Source organism: Arachis hypogaea, chromosome 13, assembly GCF_003086295.3.
Source record: "Arachis hypogaea cultivar Tifrunner chromosome 13, arahy.Tifrunner.gnm2.J5K5, whole genome shotgun sequence".
Taxonomy (NCBI): Eukaryota; Viridiplantae; Streptophyta; class Magnoliopsida; order Fabales; family Fabaceae; genus Arachis; species Arachis hypogaea.
Window position 1 is genome coordinate 129,500,213 of NC_092048.1, and position 19,397 is coordinate 129,519,609.

At 35.3% G+C, this 19,397-nt stretch overlaps 3 protein-coding genes across 4 annotated transcripts; 2 read left to right on the plus strand and 1 right to left on the minus strand.

Annotated features, from left to right (window-relative positions):
• The first annotated feature begins 2,993 nt into the window (after nucleotides 1-2,993).
• LOC112733408 (B3 domain-containing protein Os07g0563300) lies at nucleotides 2,994-11,741 on the plus strand. Of its 2 annotated transcripts, none has more exons than XM_025782349.3 (14): nucleotides 2,994-3,491; nucleotides 4,845-4,926; nucleotides 5,075-5,170; nucleotides 5,476-5,794; nucleotides 5,915-6,251; nucleotides 6,380-6,476; nucleotides 6,857-7,031; nucleotides 7,375-7,454; nucleotides 8,617-8,664; nucleotides 8,756-9,019; nucleotides 9,302-9,351; nucleotides 9,934-10,047; nucleotides 10,377-10,447; nucleotides 10,579-11,741. In XM_025782349.3, exons 1-14 carry the CDS (start codon nucleotides 3,340-3,342, stop codon nucleotides 11,331-11,333), a joined length of 2,640 nt encoding a protein of 879 aa, XP_025638134.1. In that variant the 5' UTR covers nucleotides 2,994-3,339; the 3' UTR covers nucleotides 11,334-11,741. The 2 variants fall into 2 exon arrangements, with proteins under 2 accessions (XP_025638134.1, XP_025638136.1); XM_025782351.3 differs by having other exon boundaries at nucleotides 3,053-3,491; nucleotides 4,859-4,926.
• Nucleotides 11,742-12,377: 636 nt separating this feature from the next.
• On the plus strand, nucleotides 12,378-14,185 carry LOC112733409 (syntaxin-124-like). The gene has a single exon (XM_025782352.3). It carries the CDS (start codon nucleotides 12,992-12,994, stop codon nucleotides 13,904-13,906), a length of 915 nt encoding a protein of 304 aa, XP_025638137.1. The 5' UTR covers nucleotides 12,378-12,991; the 3' UTR covers nucleotides 13,907-14,185.
• Nucleotides 14,186-15,930: 1,745 nt separating this feature from the next.
• LOC112733410 (vacuolar protein sorting-associated protein 28 homolog 2) lies at nucleotides 15,931-17,697 on the minus strand. The gene is made up of 2 exons (XM_025782353.3): nucleotides 17,409-17,697; nucleotides 15,931-16,794 (listed from the first exon to the last, which is right to left on the minus strand). Exon 2 carries the CDS (start codon nucleotides 16,701-16,703, stop codon nucleotides 16,074-16,076), a length of 630 nt encoding a protein of 209 aa, XP_025638138.1. The 5' UTR covers nucleotides 16,704-16,794; nucleotides 17,409-17,697; the 3' UTR covers nucleotides 15,931-16,073.
• Nucleotides 17,698-19,397: the final 1,700 nt, after the last annotated feature.

Genomic DNA, 19,397 nt, shown 5'->3' on the forward strand with positions numbered 1-19,397 from the left:
TCACGTCGAAAAACCTTAATGACCTTGGAAAACTGAGTTTTAATCATAGTAGCAAAGTTGATATAGATCTGAGGTAACTCATGGCGATTAGTCATCAAATAAACCCAAGTAAAATGGGAATAATCATCAATGAAAACGATAAAGTATCGAGCTCCGCCCATAGAGGCAATGGGAGCGGGGCCCCAAACATCAGAGTGAATGAGATCAAAAGGAGAGCAAGCAAGAGATGAATTATTGTGAAAAGATAAAGCAGGTTGTTTGGTAGTTTGACAAGAAATGCAATCAAAAGATTCATTTGGAACCTGACCTAAAACACATTGAGACACAAGAGGACGCAGTTTTCCTAAGGAGGTGTGGGCAAGACGCTGATGCCATAAGTGGAGGGAGAGAGAGAAGAAGCAGCACAGAGATTTAGTACAGGAGGAATATGAAGATTCTCGAGTTCAAATAACCTTCCGACCTTACGTCCAGTCCCGATGATTTGTCCCGTCCGAGGATCCTGTACACGACAACCAAAAACGGAAAAAGTGACTTCAAAACCCAGATCAACAAGTTGACCAACAGAAATAAGATTGAAGTTTAATTTGGGAATATAATAAGTATCAGGAAGATTAAGAGTTGACTGGGATATAGAACCCTTGTGTGTTGCGTGCAAGAGGGAGCCATTTGCAGTATTGACAGAAGGTCCATTTATAGTGGTAGACATGGACGAGAAAATATGACGCAACGGAGACATGTGATTAAAGCAACCCGAGTCAAAGTACCATTTAGAATTACCTGGAGGGGTGGAAAAAGCATCAGGGGTATTACCAGAATCAGAGAGAAGACGCTGAAGAAGAGATGCAATATCAGAAAGAGAGACAGGAGACGAGTTGAGTGGACTAGGACGTGGTGGGCGAGTAGGACAGGCAGTAATTAAATGTCCCGAGAGCTTGCAGTAACGGCAGAACAGCTGTGAACAATGATAGCTAATATGACCTTTCTGGTGGCATGTGCGACATTCAACAGAAGGACAGTCGGGGAAGAGGTGCCTAGAACGGTTACAATTTCGACAGAATTTACCCTTTCTGTCGGTGGCAGCAAAAATATCTGGCTTTTCCATGATAGTAGTCACAAAGATCAAAGAGAGGAGAGAAAATGGCAATTTCGGAGCAGAAAATGAGAAATCGGAGTGTAGAATTGGAAAGAGCTCACCAAAAAACCTTAGGGAGGGTCCCACTTGACTGCCACGTCAGCACCACGTCAGCAGTGACGTCAGCGCCACGTCAACAGAACGGTGACACGTGGCAGCCCGCGAGAGGACGGAGAAGACAGGCTGGCGCTGAAGTGGAGGTCGGGTCAACCAGCGGGCCGGGCCGGGTCGGGTCGATAGCGGGCGCGCGGGTCGCTGTGGAAGCTGGCGGCGTGACACATGGAGGCTCTAGGATCGTGGGATGAGCAACAAGATTCAATGGCTATTGAAGCATCTGGGAGGAGGAACAATGGAGGTGGGCAGGGACGTTCCGGCGGCGCGTGAGGGCGTGTTCGGCGGCTTTAGGCGACGGTTCCGGCGGCGTTGGAATCCTGACGGAGAGATGAACACAACGGTGGCGGAGGTAACGAACCAAAGCGTCGGAAACAGAACGAAAAATCAGAGCAAAGAAGCACTGTCGGAAGAGAAAAATAAGGAGGCTATGAACAAATGTTCATTGGAAAAAAAAACTTTAGGCTCTTGATACCATGTTAGAAACAAGAGACTGATAGAGTAATCTGAAAAGTGTATTATTGAGTTATCATAGGTACAATATACAAGGGGTATTTATAGGTGGTAAATGAATTAAAGCAATAAAAGCATAGAATCCTACGATTAATATACAAATATACTAGACAATACTAATTAATATAAATTGATTCTAATGATTTTGAAACAGAGAAGAAGAGTTTTCACAACAAAATTCAATTTACAATGTTGCCGTTTTCATTTTAACAATTTTGGACAAATAACTACTCCTTATCCAACCTCACTACTCCTTAATAATTCATGTAGATCAACCTTTAACGTTCGATTCAACAGAAAAGATTGTGTTGTCCCAAAACTTGCAAAAACAAAAACCAATATAAAATTCTTAATTTTTTAGAAATCACTTTATTCATCCAGATAAAACTAGAAATTGAAGTGGGTGATTACTCATATTTTAACTTATAAGTAAACTATAAATTAGTCAAATAACTATATGTATTTATAATTATACAACCATATACTTGTGACCAAAATTATTATTATTATTATTAATTAACTATATATACACAGAAACCTATAACTCAAAAGAAAGTTTATAAGAAGTTTGTATATAGCACTTTACCATAACGTTGACAGACAAAAATTTATAAATTCTTTCCCATCGTGCATTCAAAAAAAATTATATTTTAATGTTCGAATTAATATCAATCTACTAATTAAAATTCTCTTAATGAAAATTTCTTAATTTAACTATAATAATAAAATAATTACCAATTAATTATGGTTATTTATTCAAAGATAAGTTTGTCATTCTTTTAATTATTTTTTTAGAACTTAAAAGAGTAAAAAAATTAAATATATGTGTTATATTTTAGAAATATCAAAAAGATAAAAATTTAATATTTATTTATTTAAAAGTTAAAATATATGTATTCTCAATTATTTTTCAAAAAAAATTTAAGAAATTAACTGCAACATAAATCAACTCAAGCCAATCTTTCTTATTTTTAATTTTAAAATTCGAAAAAATAATATCTTTTTATCTATATCTTTAAGGATATAATTAATTTTATGAAAAGTTAATATTAAGATCTATTAGATAAAAATTTAACTGATTAAATTATTTAATTATTTTTAACTATTAATTTCAATTAGTTACATCTGAATTTTCACAGTATTTTTAATTAAAAAAAAAAACCAATCTAACAAACACGTTGGCATCTCCGGAGGCCAAACCCAAATTCACAACAACGCACGCACACACACACACACTCTCTCTCTCCGACGTTACTACTTACTACATTTAACAATTCAGACTCCTTACTACTCCATGTCCCCAAAAAAAAAAAAAAAAAAAAAAAAAGAAAAAGACTCCTTAGTCCTTATTACTCCCACCATACCGTATCATACCTTTCTCTCTCTACCCCCTCCCTCTTTCTCTTCTCTCTCTCCCTCACTCACTCACGTATGATTACAGATCAAGCCGCGCCACCAACAACTCTTCCACTTTTCACTCTCTGCAGAAGCACGCCACCTTTCTTTCGCAGATTCCTCGGTGCTGCTTGTTGATTTTGGTGGTGTAGTTAAAAGTTTGCAGAGTTGTATAGTTTCAAATTTCAATGGCTTCTGCTGCTGCTTCCGTGTCTTCTTCCTCCTTGCCGTCGTCCGGGTTCTGCTACAACCCTGAATGTAAAGAATTGAAGTCTCAAATACCTAAGAAAGGTTGGAGACTCCGTTCCGGAGACCGAGCTGAACTTTGTGATCGATGCGGGTAACTAGTTTCTTTGACTTTATCTTTTTTCTGTTACTACAACCTTCACACACACATATATATTTCTCTTTTGGTTACTTCTGCGCTGTTTATGCCACTAGATTGGGAATTAGCTGAGGTTTATCAGTGTTAGTGTTGGTTGCCTTTGGGATTTTCATACAAAGTTTGCTCCTTTTGCTCTTTCTTTTTGAAACTTCCCATATTTTTGTTCATTGCGTGGCGTTTTGGAATTATAATGTGAATTGGAGATTAGTTTTGGAAAAAAAAAAAATTTCTTTTACGGTTTTAATCTAAATAGCTGGGGTCACTTTTTATTTCTTTGTTTTTTCTTTCCTTTTTTCTTTTAATTTAAAAAGCTCTTGTTAGCGTGTGTTGGAGATCGGATGGACGGAACCCTCTTTCCATTAATAACTTCTCTTATAATGTATTTAAAAGCTTGGAACCTTGAATGTATATTGTGACGATCGCTGAAGTTTGAAGAATTTCTTAGGGGGCCATTTATAAGCGGGACTGAGGGGCTCTTTTAATTACGTGACTAGGTTCTATGTATAGATAGTTTTGGAGAGGGTTATTTGGTTTTGATTTCTTTCAACCTTCAATTTTTTTGTGGGATTTGGGAGGTGTTTTACATTTTAGACTATGATATGAAATTATGAACACTAATAGTGGATTAAAAGGGATGGCGGAAGAGTCTTGCTTGGGAGTATTTTGAAATGAGGAATTGCCAAGTAACCCTTAAATCCAATCCCTTAAAATTTGTTAAGAGTTTAGTTTAGAGCAGAACACAAGAGAGGGTAAAGGATTATGAAGTATGAGGTTTCACCTTACTTTTTAGGAGGCAAAGAGTAGACATTTGAGGATTGTGTTAACTTTTCCGAACTCTCTGTTACCCTGGCCTCATTTCATGGTTCTCCCAAATTCCAGGATTTTTAATTATTGTAATCTAATTTACTTTATTATTCCTATGCAACTTTTCTTTTTCTATTTTGGGATAGACCCCAAACTATCAAAATGTCATTTTCTAATCTAATCATAGATTAATTACATTTAACATTTCAACTGCAATGCACATTAATGAAAGTGAGGAAAAGTAATTATAGAATTCAGTTGACTCAAGTTTTTCTATTATACATTTTGTCAAAATTTCCAATGCATTTGAATTTTGACTTTCTGGGTACTAGAACTGAATGCCTTTTTGATCTTTTGCTCATGGTGAAAGAAACCATTTTGTACCAAAAGACACTATTTTGGTTAAATAATTCCTGCTGCTTATCTTTAGTTTGTGTTGTTTTTTTTATATGGTGCATATATGCTACTGCATCTGTAAGATCTGATTGTTACTGTGTTTCTTAGCTCTGCTTTTGAAGAAGGAAGATTTTGCGAGACTTTTCATTTGAACACTTCTGGTTGGAGGAACTGTGAGACTTGTAGGAAGGTGAGTTAAATATTTATTTTATTTTTATTTTATTCTGTAATTGCTTGAAGGGCTTTATATGGTACTTCTTTAGGCGCCAAATACTTTTTACTTGAACTCCCCATGTCAAGTTGTACTGTGTTAACTCATGATGATTATTTCTTTGCAGCGGATTCATTGTGGATGTATTGTCTCAGATAACTCGTTTATGTTGTTGGATCCTGGTGGAGTTGAATGTAATGTATGTGCAAAGGAACATCATATGGTAGGTTATCTATAATGGTGATTAAATTCTGAAATATTATTTTATTTATGCACTATGTTGATTAAATTCGGCCAAAATTTTTTCCTATCCTTTTTTTCAACATCTTTAATAATTACTTATTTGTGCGTTGCAATGCCTAACTTTCTGAATTCCCTTTTTATCTGGTTTTTTGCCCTTGTATATTTCCAAATTCATGGTTATGGTTTGACTCTTGACATTTTTTCAAGCTTAAAGTATGTTTTATGCAACATTTATTTCTTTATATGCGTAATTACATTATTCCTTTTTTCCGTTATACATGTCAGTCATCAACCCGGCCATGGTCTCAGTCTTTTTGCTCTAATTTATCTCTAAGACTTAGAGACATCTCCACAAATAATTGGAATCAGTTAGCTGGATCAGGTCCTGTACCATGGAAGCAAGCACCCAGCCTATATAATTCTGTTTCTTCATCCAACCTGCAGCCAGGTGTGGCCTCTCTAGTTGAATTGACACATAAACTTGGCAAAATTTATGGAAATGAAAGATTGCCTGATTTTTCTCTGGGAAAGAAAAATGAAAATTTTCCTGGAATATCCAACTGGAACACTAAGCTTGAATCACAGGAGATAATGCTTGTGAATGGTAATGTTCGTTTTATCTGAGTTTCTATCATTATTTTTACCTGTTATTAGTTAGGAGCTCAAGGCATCTCTTATTAACATGTAGTTAGCTACTTGACCTGATTCTTTTATTGTATCACAGGAGCAATGAATGAGGACAAACCTAGTTCATGTTTAAATCTTTGCCAGCAGTCTTCTTCTGTAAAGGAGGATTCATCTCCGCAACCTTTTGCATTGCCTGTACCTTATGCATCTCCAAATGAAAGAAATGGTCAACCCGGGGGGAATCAACTACAACAAACCCCTCCAGCTCCTCTAGGAAAGCAATATAGTGGCACTGTTCATTTATCACTTGACACATCAGGTGAAACACAAGTTCGTAATGGACGGCCTCGAGTAGATGCACGAGGAAGAAGCCAGTTACTCCCACGGTACTGGCCCAGATGTACCGATCAGGAGCTACAGCAAATATCTATCGAGTATCCTTTAAGCTACAAATGATAATAATAATGTCATGAATTCATGTTCTTTCTTACATTTTTCTATGGAATTTTTTTGCTGTAACTAAAATCATACGGAAGAATTATATTCCTTAACTTTATTTGAGTTCTAATTCTGTCATTACCCCGTTGTTTCAAAAAACCTTGAGCGCTAGTGATGCTGGGCGAATTGGGCGTCTAGTGCTTCCAAAGAAGTGTGCTGAGGTTAGTGATGTAATTCTCTTTTGGAGTTTGGATTGGGTATAATTTATATGGATGTTCAATGTGCGTAGTGAATTGGATGTCACGGGATCACCATTTTGGTGTGCTCTACTCATGATCTATTTGACTGTGTCTTCATCTGACATACAAATGATTTGGTTTGTGCATTGTAGCATGGTTTATTCACTTAGTCTTTAGATTGTTATTCTGTGAGGAAACCTTATTTTCTTGCATGCTATTCTTTTCTTTTAATAATATTTTTATCCACAAAAAAAAAAAAAAAAAAAAAGAAAGAATGGAAATCTGATTTATTTGGCAAGCCTATCATATTTATTTCATTTAATCTGATTTTCTATAGTTTAAAATTCTGCTGCATGAGACAGGCTTATTTCCCTCCAATTTCACAGCCTGAAGGGTTGCCACTCAAAATCCTTGATGCAAAAGGCAAAGAGTGGATATTTCAGTTTCGTTTCTGGCCCAACAATAACAGTAGAATGTATGTTTTGGAAGGTGTCACTCCCTGCATACAGTCCATGCAGTTGCAAGCAGGTGACACAGGTATTAAAGACATGATATGCTAGAATATATGGAATATTCGTCGTTCGTTTGTCCTTATTGATAGCTTACCTTCATATGTGAGGTTTGCATGAACGATCCTTGTAGTTCAGTCTGCCTTGCATTTCTTCCACGCCTTAACTTAATGCTATTTTATTTACTTGGATGAATTTTATATTCTAAAATGTCTTGAATGTTCAAATATTCCAACAAAGTTGACAATCTTTTTTTTTTCTTTACCACAAAGCCGAGCCCCCTATCCTTGTAGTTAGACCTTATAATTTATCTAGTTTAAGACCTTTCCTCCTGTATTAGTTGTTGAATGTGTTACTTTTTTTTCCTCCAGTAACATTTAGCCGGCTGGAGCCAGAAGGGAAGTTGGTTATGGGATTTCGAAAGGCTTCAACTGCTACCCAATCTGATCAGGTACGGCCTTTAGGGTGCATTTGGTGAAAAGACAAGATAGGAACAAGACATAAATACAAGAACAAAGACAGAAAAAAAAGCGTTTTTTGTATCTTGTTTGGTTTGTGTTTAAATATACAAGTACAAAAATTTTAGAAGTCTATTTTATCCCTATTATCTTCCTTTCACTATCATAGATCCTCCATTATAGACACACACACACAAACATCAACCACTCACCACCACCGAGGCCAAAATCTCCAGGTATGCCTTCTCTCACTGCAGATCTGCTGTCCAGCTTCCCTCACAAATTACCAATATAATCTCCTTCCTCAGCATCAACCAATCCTTAAACAAAAATCACAATCAACCACTAAGAAAAAAATTTGAGGGAGAAAAACACAACTTCTGCAATAACAGTAATGAAAATTAAAGATTTAAAGGGAATGAATCTTACCTTCCAAGGGTTGAAAGAACAAAAAGGCTCTCTTGGTTTCCAAGGAGGTGGGGTGAAAAGGCTTTTGTTATTCTGGGGAAGTCAGAAGAGGAAAATGGGTGGGTGAAGGGGGCAAAGGGAAGGGAAGAAGAGAAAGAGGGAGACACAGAAGAAAGTGGATTCAATTAAGGGCATCATTGTCCATAGAACAATATGATAAAGGTCGTTAAGAATATAAGATTACAAAAAATTCTTTTCCTCCTTTGTATCTCCAATTTGGTGGTACAAAAATTTCTTCAAATTTTACCACGTGCCGTGATGCGTCTTTGTATTAATGTGTCTGTTTTGTAACCAAACATATTTGTGTCCTAGCATGTCTTTGTATTTCTGTCTTGTACTCCTCACCAAACACAGCCTTGGAGACTAAAAGTATAATTTCTGAACGATGCAATCTATATTATTTTTCATGTACTTTCTTTATATTCAAACTTTGTTGGATATGGTGGTGGTTGTTCTGTAAAGAAATTTATGCCAAAACCAATCTGCTGACACACAGCAAGGACTCGGCATTCACGTTTACAGAGAATTCGTGAAAGACAAGGGGATCTGTAATTAATTCATGAAATTAATAAAGACTTATAATTTTTGTTTCTTATTTTGTATTTATATTATGCATATTGCATGTATTTGTAGAGTTAATTGAAACTTTGTACTTTCCAACTTAAAACTTATATTTATTGTTTACAGGACAATGAAGCAAATAAGACCGGAAATGGACACTCCACAATTGGTGAAGTTAGTATCGCAAAACCAAAACACCATTGAACTGCAAATGTTTGTCATTTGAGATATTCCCAATTGATTGTATCTTCCTTTCTTTATTTAGGTTGAAATGGCTGATCCTAGTTCATGGTCTAAAGTTGATAAATCAGGATACATTGCAAAAGAAGCACTTGGGAGCAAATCTTCAATCTCTAGAAAGAGAAAGAGCAGCATCTTGGGTTCAAAGAGTAAACGTTTAAAAATTGAAAATGAGGATTTGATAGAACTCAAGATTACTTGGCAAGAGGCTCAAGGCCTGCTAAGGCCGCCTCCTGACCATGTCCCTAGCATTGTGGTGATTGAAGGTTTTGAATTTGAGGAATATGAGGTACCTTTTTCTTGCTTTATGTTAGAAATTATCCTACTGTTAATTTAGCATGTAGTTGTAAGACTCTTGCGTAAGATGAGTTTAAAGTCGAGCTAAAAAGACTGGAAGGAAGGGAAGTGGACATGTGACATTGTAATGTGCTTTTTTTGTTTATATTTAAAATGTTGAAGTCTTTTAGACTAGTACTTTAACTATTTGGTTGGTTTTGTTGTTACCTTGTTGTTTTAGTCATTTAAATGGTAGAAATTTGTATAAATTCTTGACTCCCTTGTGCTTTTTTAGGATGCTCCAGTGCTGGGTAAACCAACCATTTTCACCACTAGTAATGAAGGGTAAGTCACTTATCTTCCATCATTCATCCATAATTTGATTTGTTGATGGCTCGATATCTTTGGCATATTTTTTAATAGTTTGTGGAATGATGTTCTGTTGTAACTTGCATGGACAATTTCTTCTAAAGTTGATACTGTTGCATAGAGTCATATGAATGACTTGTATCTTAATGTGCCTTGACAATGCCCAGACCCACTTTCTTGTGTTAAAATTCGAGTTGTTGTATTTAGAAGAATAAGAACAAGGATGGAACTCTCTAGAGACAATAATACCATGCTAAGAGTCCTCTATCTCCACCTTAAACTATTCGATAAAGGCACATGAATTATTTTATATTTTAATGGTGACCTTAGCATGGTTATCAAAAACCACACAATTTTTTTCATTTTTCGTTTTTTGTTGTGTATGCTAGATTAGCATTTTATATGCACGAGTGTATTTATTATTGTGCTTATGCTATCAGTTTATTTAGAACCTTAAAATGACAATTTATACCTTCTGCAAAATTTACTCTCTTTTATTCTTGGTAATTTACTCTATTAATTTAATTGAGCATATTGATTATCAAATTTTTGTGGCAGTGAAAAGATCCAGTGGGCTCAATGTGAAAATTGTCTCAAGTGGCGCAAATTGCCAGCAAGTGCAATTCTTCACTCAAAATGGACGTGCTCTGACAATTCATGGGACCCAGAAAGGTACAGCAGTGATCCATTTCTCTTAATTCTTGTGGAACTCTTGTTTCTGTATGTGTCTAGCAAGACAGTGCAGATGAAATTAGTAAACACATATCCCTGGTGAATAAGAATGCATGCCATACAGGCTTAATGGATATGGGCCAAGAGTGATGTGGTATGGATGAAAAATTCGAGAAGTTGAAGGAGTTGGAAATTTTTTCTTTTTACTGTATATCTAATTATGCTTCAATTGACTCCTTACTTTGATGGATTTTTTCCCCTTTTTTGAGTCATAAGCCTTGCTGAAAGGTAGCTCCTTTTTTTCTTTAAATCTTACTCCATGAAAACAGATCCTCTTGCTCAGTGGCACAAGAGCTGACTGCAGAAGAGCTCGAGAATTTGCTACCTTCTTGTAATTCAGGTTTCGATGTTGACTCCTTCTTTCGAAGCAATGTTTTGAATTGCTTCTCTGGTACTTTGTAATATTTTAAGGTATTTCTAAGCTATGGTATTATAACAACTCTAGTTCTGTTCAATGCATTTATTTGGCAGTTATTTCAAAGAAAATGAAGGCCACTAAGCAAGAGACAGATAATTTTGATGCTATGGAAGGACTTGATACACTTGCGAACCTAGCTATCTTGGGGGAGGATGAGTCACTCCCTACGTCTACCCAGGTTACAACGAAACACCCCAGGCATAGACCTGGCTGCTCTTGCATTGTTTGCATTCAACCTCCCAGTGGGAAGGGCCCTAAGCATAAGCAGACATGCACATGTACTGTCTGCTCGACCGTGAAACGTCGATTCCTTACCCTACAACAGAAGCGTGAGAAGAAACAAACAGAAAAGGCGGAGACAATACGGAAAAGGCAGCAGCCTCCTCCCCCGGGACAATCAGCTGAAATAGTGATTGAAGATGACTCGTTGCCTTGTAGTAATGCAGGAGATAGCAGCCCAAACCCAAACAAGGATGGAAATGGCGGTTCAGATGACGATCCTAACCGGATAAAATCATCTAACTTACCATTCAAAGGTCAAATCGACCTCAATATCCAGCCCGAGCGAGAGGAAGAGTTGTCGCCGCGATCAGATTCTGGTGGCATGAAGGCACTGCTTGATGGCACAGAAAGACATCTCAGGCAGCTGAATATTTTGAACTCCGGGGATGCAGATTCTTCAGGTAGCCAGTCAAAGGGAGTTGGAGATGAAACAAGGGAACAAAAACTCAGCAATGGTGTAGTCCTCGGAAATAATAGTCACAATTCTGATAGGGAGCTTGTGCAGCCTTTGACTATGAATGTGTGAAGTTCCAACAAACTCCCAAGTTGGTAATTACTTAAAGTGACATACTCTTGCAAAGCTATGTTGAAGTGGGGAAGATTTTTGTGTGTACATTTATCCACTTCGATTAAATGCTTCTTTTTTGAGTGCTTGTACATAAATGAGGGGTAGGAAACTGAAAAGGGATTGGTGAAAAGCTAACAATATGTCCGGTAATGTAAGTGGATATCATATCAGTTTGTTTAGGCAAATTGTAAAATGCAGCTGAATGGGATGGTAGGCTGATGTAATTAATTAGCCCAAATTTGTTCTCCGTAATTAATGTTAACTTTGTGTATATTGATGGGAAGAGCAATACTTTAGAATAGAATCTATTCAGCATTGGCACATTATAATTTTGTTGGTGGAATGCAATTATATATTTATACTTTATCTTTTTCATTCTATGAATTTTCACTTCAAAATCATTTTTTTAATTAATTATTTTGGTGGATTTCTTTGAAATGATTGATTTCGAAATGCTTAACATCTAAAAACAAGAATTTGGATCCTCTAAATTTTGAATTCTCATTTTAGAGGGTAAAGTGTGATCTCTCACCATTTATTTCACATGTGAGACCAAAAGAAAATATGAGAGAGAAACTATTCAAGGGTAAATGATCAAATTTTACCCTCTAAAGTGAAATTCAAAATTTTGAGAATCCAAATCGTAAAAACATAGTGTATTTTATCATTAACTTGTCTATTTATTAATGATTTTCTTGCCAACCATAAATGATATGTTTAAAATTTTAATTAATTAACTTATTTATTTATTTATTGTAAAGCATGAATCTAACGAGACAATCTTATTTTCAATGAAAATAGAACTTTATCCTAATTCTTGTTATTGTAAAATTCATAAATAACAATCTAATTTTAAAGAGAACTCCGTTTAATTTTATTTTACGAGAGTTTCCTTGTTCTATTCTACAGTCAACCACTTTTCAAAACAGAAGTTTATAAAGAAGAAAAAATAATGTAACGCAAGTACGCAACCTTGATTAATTATGATCATTTTAGTTTTTGTTTTGTTTAGAAAAAGAAATATATAAATAGAATGACTTAAACAACAAAAGGTTATCCATTTACAGGCTTAATTAGAAGAGAAGGAACATTAAAGAAACTTAAAATGGGATGAGATGGGAAGTTCTATTTAAATAAACTACAATTTCAGCTAAAAAACTCCCTAAAAATAAAAAAGATCAAAAGAGAGTCACAGAAAAAATATGACCAAGTCAAGTGTAAATAGAAAAACAGCAATGCCATTTGTTGTTATAGGAGCAACCTTTGGTGGTTCCAAGTTGTAAGCACCTTTGTTTGATTAGCATCAAATAAATTCGGTTGTTCCTTGTTTCACAGCCTCCTATTAGAGTACCACCCCAAGAAGAAAAGGGACTTTTCTCTCTTCAGAACCCTTTTGTTGGTGACAATTTTTGTTGCATTTTGTCACCACCTACTTTCCTCCCTGTTAGTCCATTGATCATAATCTAGAGGAGGATGAGGAACATACCCTACTGTGTTAGATGATGACCATTGTTTATGGTCTTATATGTGATTTCTGATACTTGATTTACCAAGTTCAGAAACACATAGAGTAACAAAACAGTATAAGAAAAAAAAAAAACATAACATAAGCAAAAATGAATGACCTATTCTCAAGTTCCTTCAAGAAATACACTGATGTGGCGCCGCAGAGCGACTACATGAACGATGTGGAGGCCGGAAAGGAAAGTATCAATCTGGACAAGTTCTTCGAAGATGTGGAGAATGTGAAGGAAGAGATGAGAACCATCGAGAAGCTGTACAGAAAGCTGCAAGAGGCGAATGAAGAGAGCAAGATTGTCCACAATGCTCAGACCATGAAGGATCTTCGCGCGAGAATGGACCAAGACGTGTCTCAGGTCCTGAAACGTGTGAAGATGATCAAGGGTAAGCTGGAGGCTCTAGAAAGGTCCAACGCAGAAAACAGAAAGCTTCCGGGGTGTGGTCCAGGGTCCTCAGCGGACAGGACAAGGTCTTCGGTTGTTAGTGGCTTGGGGAAGAAGTTAAAGGACTTGATGGATGACTTTCAAGGATTGAGGGCCAGGATGCAATCGGAGTACAAGGAGACAGTGGAGCGCAGGTATTTCACAATCACTGGGGAGAAGGCAGATGAAGACACCATTGAGAATTTGATCTCCAGCGGCGAGAGTGAGAGCTTCCTCCAGAAAGCAATTCAAGAACAGGGGAGGGGTCAGATTATGGACACCATTTCTGAAATTCAGGAGAGACATGATGCTGTCAAGGAGATAGAGAAGAACCTTCTTGAGCTTCACCAGGTGTTCCTCGACATGGCAGCTTTGGTGGAGTCTCAGGGCCAACAGCTCAACAACATAGAGAGCCATGTTGCTCATGCCAGTTCCTTCGTTCGCCGCGGCACCGAGCAGCTTCAGGAAGCTAGAGATATTCAAAAGGACTCCAGGAAGTGGTACTGCTATGCCGTCCTCCTCGTCATTGTCCTCATCATTGTCCTCCTCTTCCCTATACTGATAAACATAGCGCCTCACTTGTTTTGATTAAACACGCTAGATTCACCATGTTTTGTGCCTCGCCAAATGGCAGTTTTGATCAACATCACTTCACACATTTTCATTCATAGCCAGATAGCCTTCATTCTCATCACAACTTTCTCTGAAGCTAAGGATCATTAGAACAAAGGTTATTCTGATTTTTCTTTTTCTTTTTTTGAATTCACATAGAATTGTAATAGGAAGACTACAACAGAAACATGAGCATCACAATGTTGTAACCATAATGGTTGAAATACTTACTTAGTAACTTGACTTTCCATATCATCCAATTCTATAATGCAACTTGATAGATCATAAATAGGTATATCATATTATGGGATCCAAATTCCAACAGAATAAGCTACACCTCGCAGGTGATGTCAATCCCCAAAGAAAATACTTTTTCTTTTTTGTTTATATAACTTGGCCCCTTTTTAAGGCTTAAATTGCTTCTTCAACGACGTGGAACTAAATACATGAATTAAAGAAAAGCTACTACAGCAAGGTGCGACACAAAAATGGCCTTATTATAATCCCACGATGTATTAACGTATTAATGTTGTCTAATAGAATTGACCTCGTTTAACGAGATTTACCCATTCAAAAGTTGAAATCAACCAAATGCAAATGTCATTTATGAATACGTTTATTTTTCAAAGATTGGATGGCAAGCTACCGTATGTTAGAGTCTAGCATGCCCATAAGTCGATTAGATTATGATCAAGAAGCCTACGGGATTAAGAGCCTGTTTGTTTGGTAAGTAACAGAAGTTTTTTTTTTTTGAATGATGAAAAGTCATAGAGTTTTTAATTTTCTGAAGAGTTAACTCACAGTTTCTTGAAAGTAAAAATTTCTTGAAAAAGTAAAAATATATGACTCTGCTAGAAGTACTGACATTTTACCACCATTTTCACGTAATGATTCATGTGTTGGAAATATTGACCTTCTACCAGCATTTTCAGACAATGTTCCATCTGAATCACCTACTGCAAATATTCCTTCCAGGTAATTTTTTTTTATTTTATCACTATTTTTATTACTAAGTTTGTATTTAACATTGTGTGTGATATAAAATCTCAGTTTTAATTTTATTTTTTCACATATGATTTTATTTTTATAATTAGTTATAGCAAGTTCTTGACCTTAATAAAGGAGGAGGAAGTTCTAATAAGAATAAAAAAAATAAAAAACAACAAAATATACATGGATACACATTTTACATTTTTTTTTATTTTCACCTACCATATCATACACAATAAAACAACAAACACTAACTGCACAATAATTTTTTTGACATTGTTATGAAGATTATTGTGAATTAGAATTTTGTTATTATTCACCACATATAAGAACACCGTTATGGATAAGAACCCAATGCTAAAAGCGCTAGAAAAATGGAACTAATAAAAAAACAAATAAAGAATTAATTGCCTAATCGATTGTAATCTTAATGATTAAGTTATGTAAAATCGACATGCAATATTCAACATTTGTTATCGTAGTTATTTTAATATCTATTTTTTGTATAAAAAAAGTGTATTTTTTGAGTTATTTATCCAAACGCTATTATTTTTAAAATAAGTATTTCTATAACTAAAAATTCAAACACAAAATAACTTATTTATAAACTGCTATTAATAAAAATCATTTAAAAATCATTTAAGTTATTTATCCAATGCCTAAGAAGAGAGAGATGTGAATGAAATGATTAATGAACTTAGTATCTTTGAAGACTCTTTTGCATTGGCCATGATTTGGAGGCTGTGATGACTCGCAGAAGTCTTGATGTCAATTCATGATGCTAACTATTTAGAGGATCTTTGACAATGCAGGTTGAAACCCAGTTAATGAAAGACAGATAAATGAAAACTACTATCATCTCAGGGCTGTAAGATGGTAATTTCTTTTAGTGAGTTCTTCATCTTAACCTCCTGACAGTCAGTCAATTTACACAGCAACAACAGGGGAACTCAGCCAAACAACTAGAGGAAATAAAAAACCAAAGCACATACACAAGATAAAACAGCATAGGGCCATAATTTGCCAATATCCAGCATTAACAATATATAAGCAGTGACCAAATAAGAAATTCCTCTTTAATCAACATAATTAGTTAAAAAAAAGGAAGGCAAAAAGAAATCTCAATTTAATTTACAAGCATCCCCAAACTCAATCATGTACCGGCATTGGGAAGAGCTGCCATAAAGGAATTGTAAGAAGACTCAAGATCAAAGTGAAGTTGCCGAGCCTGCTGTTCTGTCAACTCATCAGCTGCCCCCATCTTCGACAACCTTGCAATCCATTCCTTCATCTTTGTTTTCCCCTCGAAATCAGGTGGCAAGATCGTCAACTTATTGAGGGAAGCATAAAGGTCCGAGAGCAGTGGGTGCACCTGATCCACAGCCACCATGTTAAGCTTCAACGAATCCATAGCCGTAATAAAGTTCTGCACACACTCAGCTACAATGGCAGCCGAGGTTGATGTAGAGGCAGCAGCCGCCGCCCGATGCTCCACTGTGGCAGGAACACCGGATATCACAAGCCGGTTAATGGCAGCAGGGCACTCCATCTTGTAAGTGTCTGCAAACCGCTCAATGCTAGGGACAGTGTCTTTGAGCGTGGAAGCCAGTGTTTTGAAATGCGCAATTAGCTTCTGGCACTCTAACTCATACTCCTGTGGTGAGATTATATCCCTAACATACGCTTTCTCAAGCCTCTCAGTGGCTTTGATAATGGCATAGAGCTCAGCAAAGTTATCATACATTTCCCTCTCGCGCTTGTCATTCCATAGCTTAACCTCCATAGTATTACTATAAAAGGGTAATATGAATACACTGAAGGAGGAGGATTGGAGAAGAGAACGGGACACGCGCAAAGGGATGAGCCCCTCTTCACTGAGGAATAAAAACAAACACAACATGGTCAGAAATGTAATAGTGCTAAGATTACAAAACCAACCAAAGGGGTTTGGGGAATCTAACCTAAGATCAGCAGTTCGTAACATGACAAACCAAAATGCAAAGAATATACTGTAGACTGTGGAGTAGTGCTAAAACCAAGAGTTGCGAATTCACCATTCTCATGTGATAAAACAAAACAACACAAAACAAAACACGAGAACAATTCCTAATAAATATCCTATCTTTCCATCGAAACAAACCAGAAGCAATCCAAAACAGTCAATGAATCATACTGGGTTTCTATTATTTACTTTCAAATCCCAAGTAAAAAAAGAGGGGTTTTTTTCTTTTGTACATTAAGAAACCCAGCTTGGAATGGGTAGATTGTGATTTGTGAAACTATCCTGAAATATTGAAGCAAACAAGACAAAGGAGCGCAAACATTGATGAAAAACAAGCAAAGCAGAAAAGCAAACAAGCAAGCATGAGAATCCCATTGTAAAAAATCAAATCCCCGGCATAAGGAGAAACTCGAAATTAGTAAAATTACGGATAAGAAAGAAAGAAAGAAAGAAAGAAAGAGAGGGAGAGAGAAAGAAGAAACTCACAGAGAGAGCAGGAAGAAACGAAGAGGTTGATGGGAATTGGGGAAAGGGGGGTGTTTGTAATAAGAGAGAGAGAGAGAGAGTTTGAGGAGAGCGGAGAATGAATGAAAGGGAAGGGGGTCTGCATGAGATTAATCAGGTGCGATGCGGTGCACCCGAGAGGTTGCGTTTGCGTTTGCGTGTTCGGGTCCCACTCGCGATGGCTTTGCTTACGTCATCAACGTGTAGCAGCAGATTATCCATCAACCTAAGTAATCAAAAACATCCCATTATTAATGGAGAAAATCTCTTCAATATACACACATTGGGTTGGATTCCTTTTAATTAGATTTGCATTCTACCCGCCTTCTTCATGGGCTCATTTTTCAATAAAAAATATTTAATTTATTTTTAATATATATTTTAATAATTAATTTTAATATACATATAATATAATTATTTTTTAATATTTAAATTCAATAATAAAATAAAAAATTTAGAAAAAAATATTCAGGTCAAACTAGTATAAAATAATATAAAAAAAAATTAGTCCAGATATAAATAACTTGTCACTAATTTTATTGAAAATAATTTTTTTAAAAAAATATTTAATTTCGAGTCAAATGAGACCAATATAAAAATATAAAAAATCCTAACTCAAAATTCTAAAAATTTAAATTTTACAGTTGACCATTCTATTTTGTCGGATTTAATTTTAGATATTATTAAACATTACGAATTTTACGGTGGACTGCATATTTAAAAACTTCTATGAATTATTTATATATAATTTATTAAGAGTAATTTATCAAAATAAAATATTTGAGTTTTAATATTATTGAAATATAATTTTTGTAGTTTGGATATTAAAATACAATTTTTTAGAAATTTATGTAAATTGTAGGAGGAGTCTTATAAATTCGGTTTCTGTTGAAGGGTAAAATAAGCATAAATAATTTTTTTTTTTGTATAAATTGTAAAAGTCATCAAAATCTCTTCTTTCAGTTTTTTGGTTTAATCTTTTATTATTATTTTTTTCTTTCTTCTCTCTTCTCTCAGCTTGTTTACTCTTTTTTTTATTAACCTTTTTTTTATTTTCTTCTCTTTCTTTTTCTTCCTCCACTTTCTTTTTTTTGTTTTTATCATTATTATATTTATACCTATTCAATCCATATTAATACAAATATAAGAAGATATTAATAAATGATATATATTCTATGTGTGATTATTAATTAGTAGGTAAGATTAAAATGTAAAATGATAAATTTGGTATATATACTTAGGGCTGGAAGTGAGTCAAACCAGCTCGAGCTCGACTCGTTAACAGTTCGATAAGCTAAGCTCGTGAGCTGATGAGCCAAGCTTGAGCCTGAAATTAAGCTCATAAATTAAATGAGTCGAGTTTGAGTTTGGATAAGCTCAGCTCATTAGCTCGTGAGCTGGCTCGATTATATATATATATATATTATAACAATTTTAATTGTTTAATATTTATATTTATTTTTTTCATATAATTTTAATATAGGACATAAATAAAAAAATTTATAATTTATTGATAAATAAACAATATATAAAATTGATCTTTTCAAAATATTTATTGATATTTTCAAATGTTTTTCTTATTTGAGCCAGCTCGTGAGCTCGAACCAGCTCGTGAGCTTTTGGTGAGTCGAGCTTGAGCTTGAGCTTAAGAAATAAGCTCGATTATTAATGAGTCGAGCCGCGAGCCAAGCTCAATTTTCGTGAGCCGAGCTTGAGCTCGGTCTAGCTCGGCTCACTTCCAGCCAATATACTGCTTATAAATAATATAAAAAGTGTAATATTCATTCTACAACAAATATCAAATTCGTGAGTTAGTAGGTGATAATTTAACTATTTTGTATGAATCTAATTCAATACCCAATAAAAAATTCATATATTATTTGACTGCTTTTTATAAATTCATTGAAATGACATGAGTTTTTTTCTACCTAATAAACATAAAAATTGAAAATGAGTAACCATAAAATATCA

What these genes read in the sequence shown, in the direction of transcription:
- LOC112733408 (XM_025782349.3), top strand. Translation starts at nt 3,340, where the DNA reads ATGGCTTCTGCTGCTGCTTCCGTGTCTTCTTCCTCCTTGCCGTCGTCC. An exon ending in GTGCAAAGGAACATCATATG is followed by an intron (nt 5,171 to 5,475) that starts GTAGGTTATCTA and finishes TATACATGTCAG; the next exon opens with TCATCAACCCGGCCATGGTC. An exon ending in GCTACCTTCTTGTAATTCAG is followed by an intron (nt 10,448 to 10,578) that starts GTTTCGATGTTG and finishes TTTATTTGGCAG; the next exon opens with TTATTTCAAAGAAAATGAAG.
- LOC112733410 (XM_025782353.3), bottom strand. Translation starts at nt 16,703, where the DNA reads ATGGAGGTTAAGCTATGGAATGACAAGCGCGAGAGGGAAATGTATGAT.
- LOC112733409 (XM_025782352.3), top strand. Translation starts at nt 12,992, where the DNA reads ATGAATGACCTATTCTCAAGTTCCTTCAAGAAATACACTGATGTGGCG.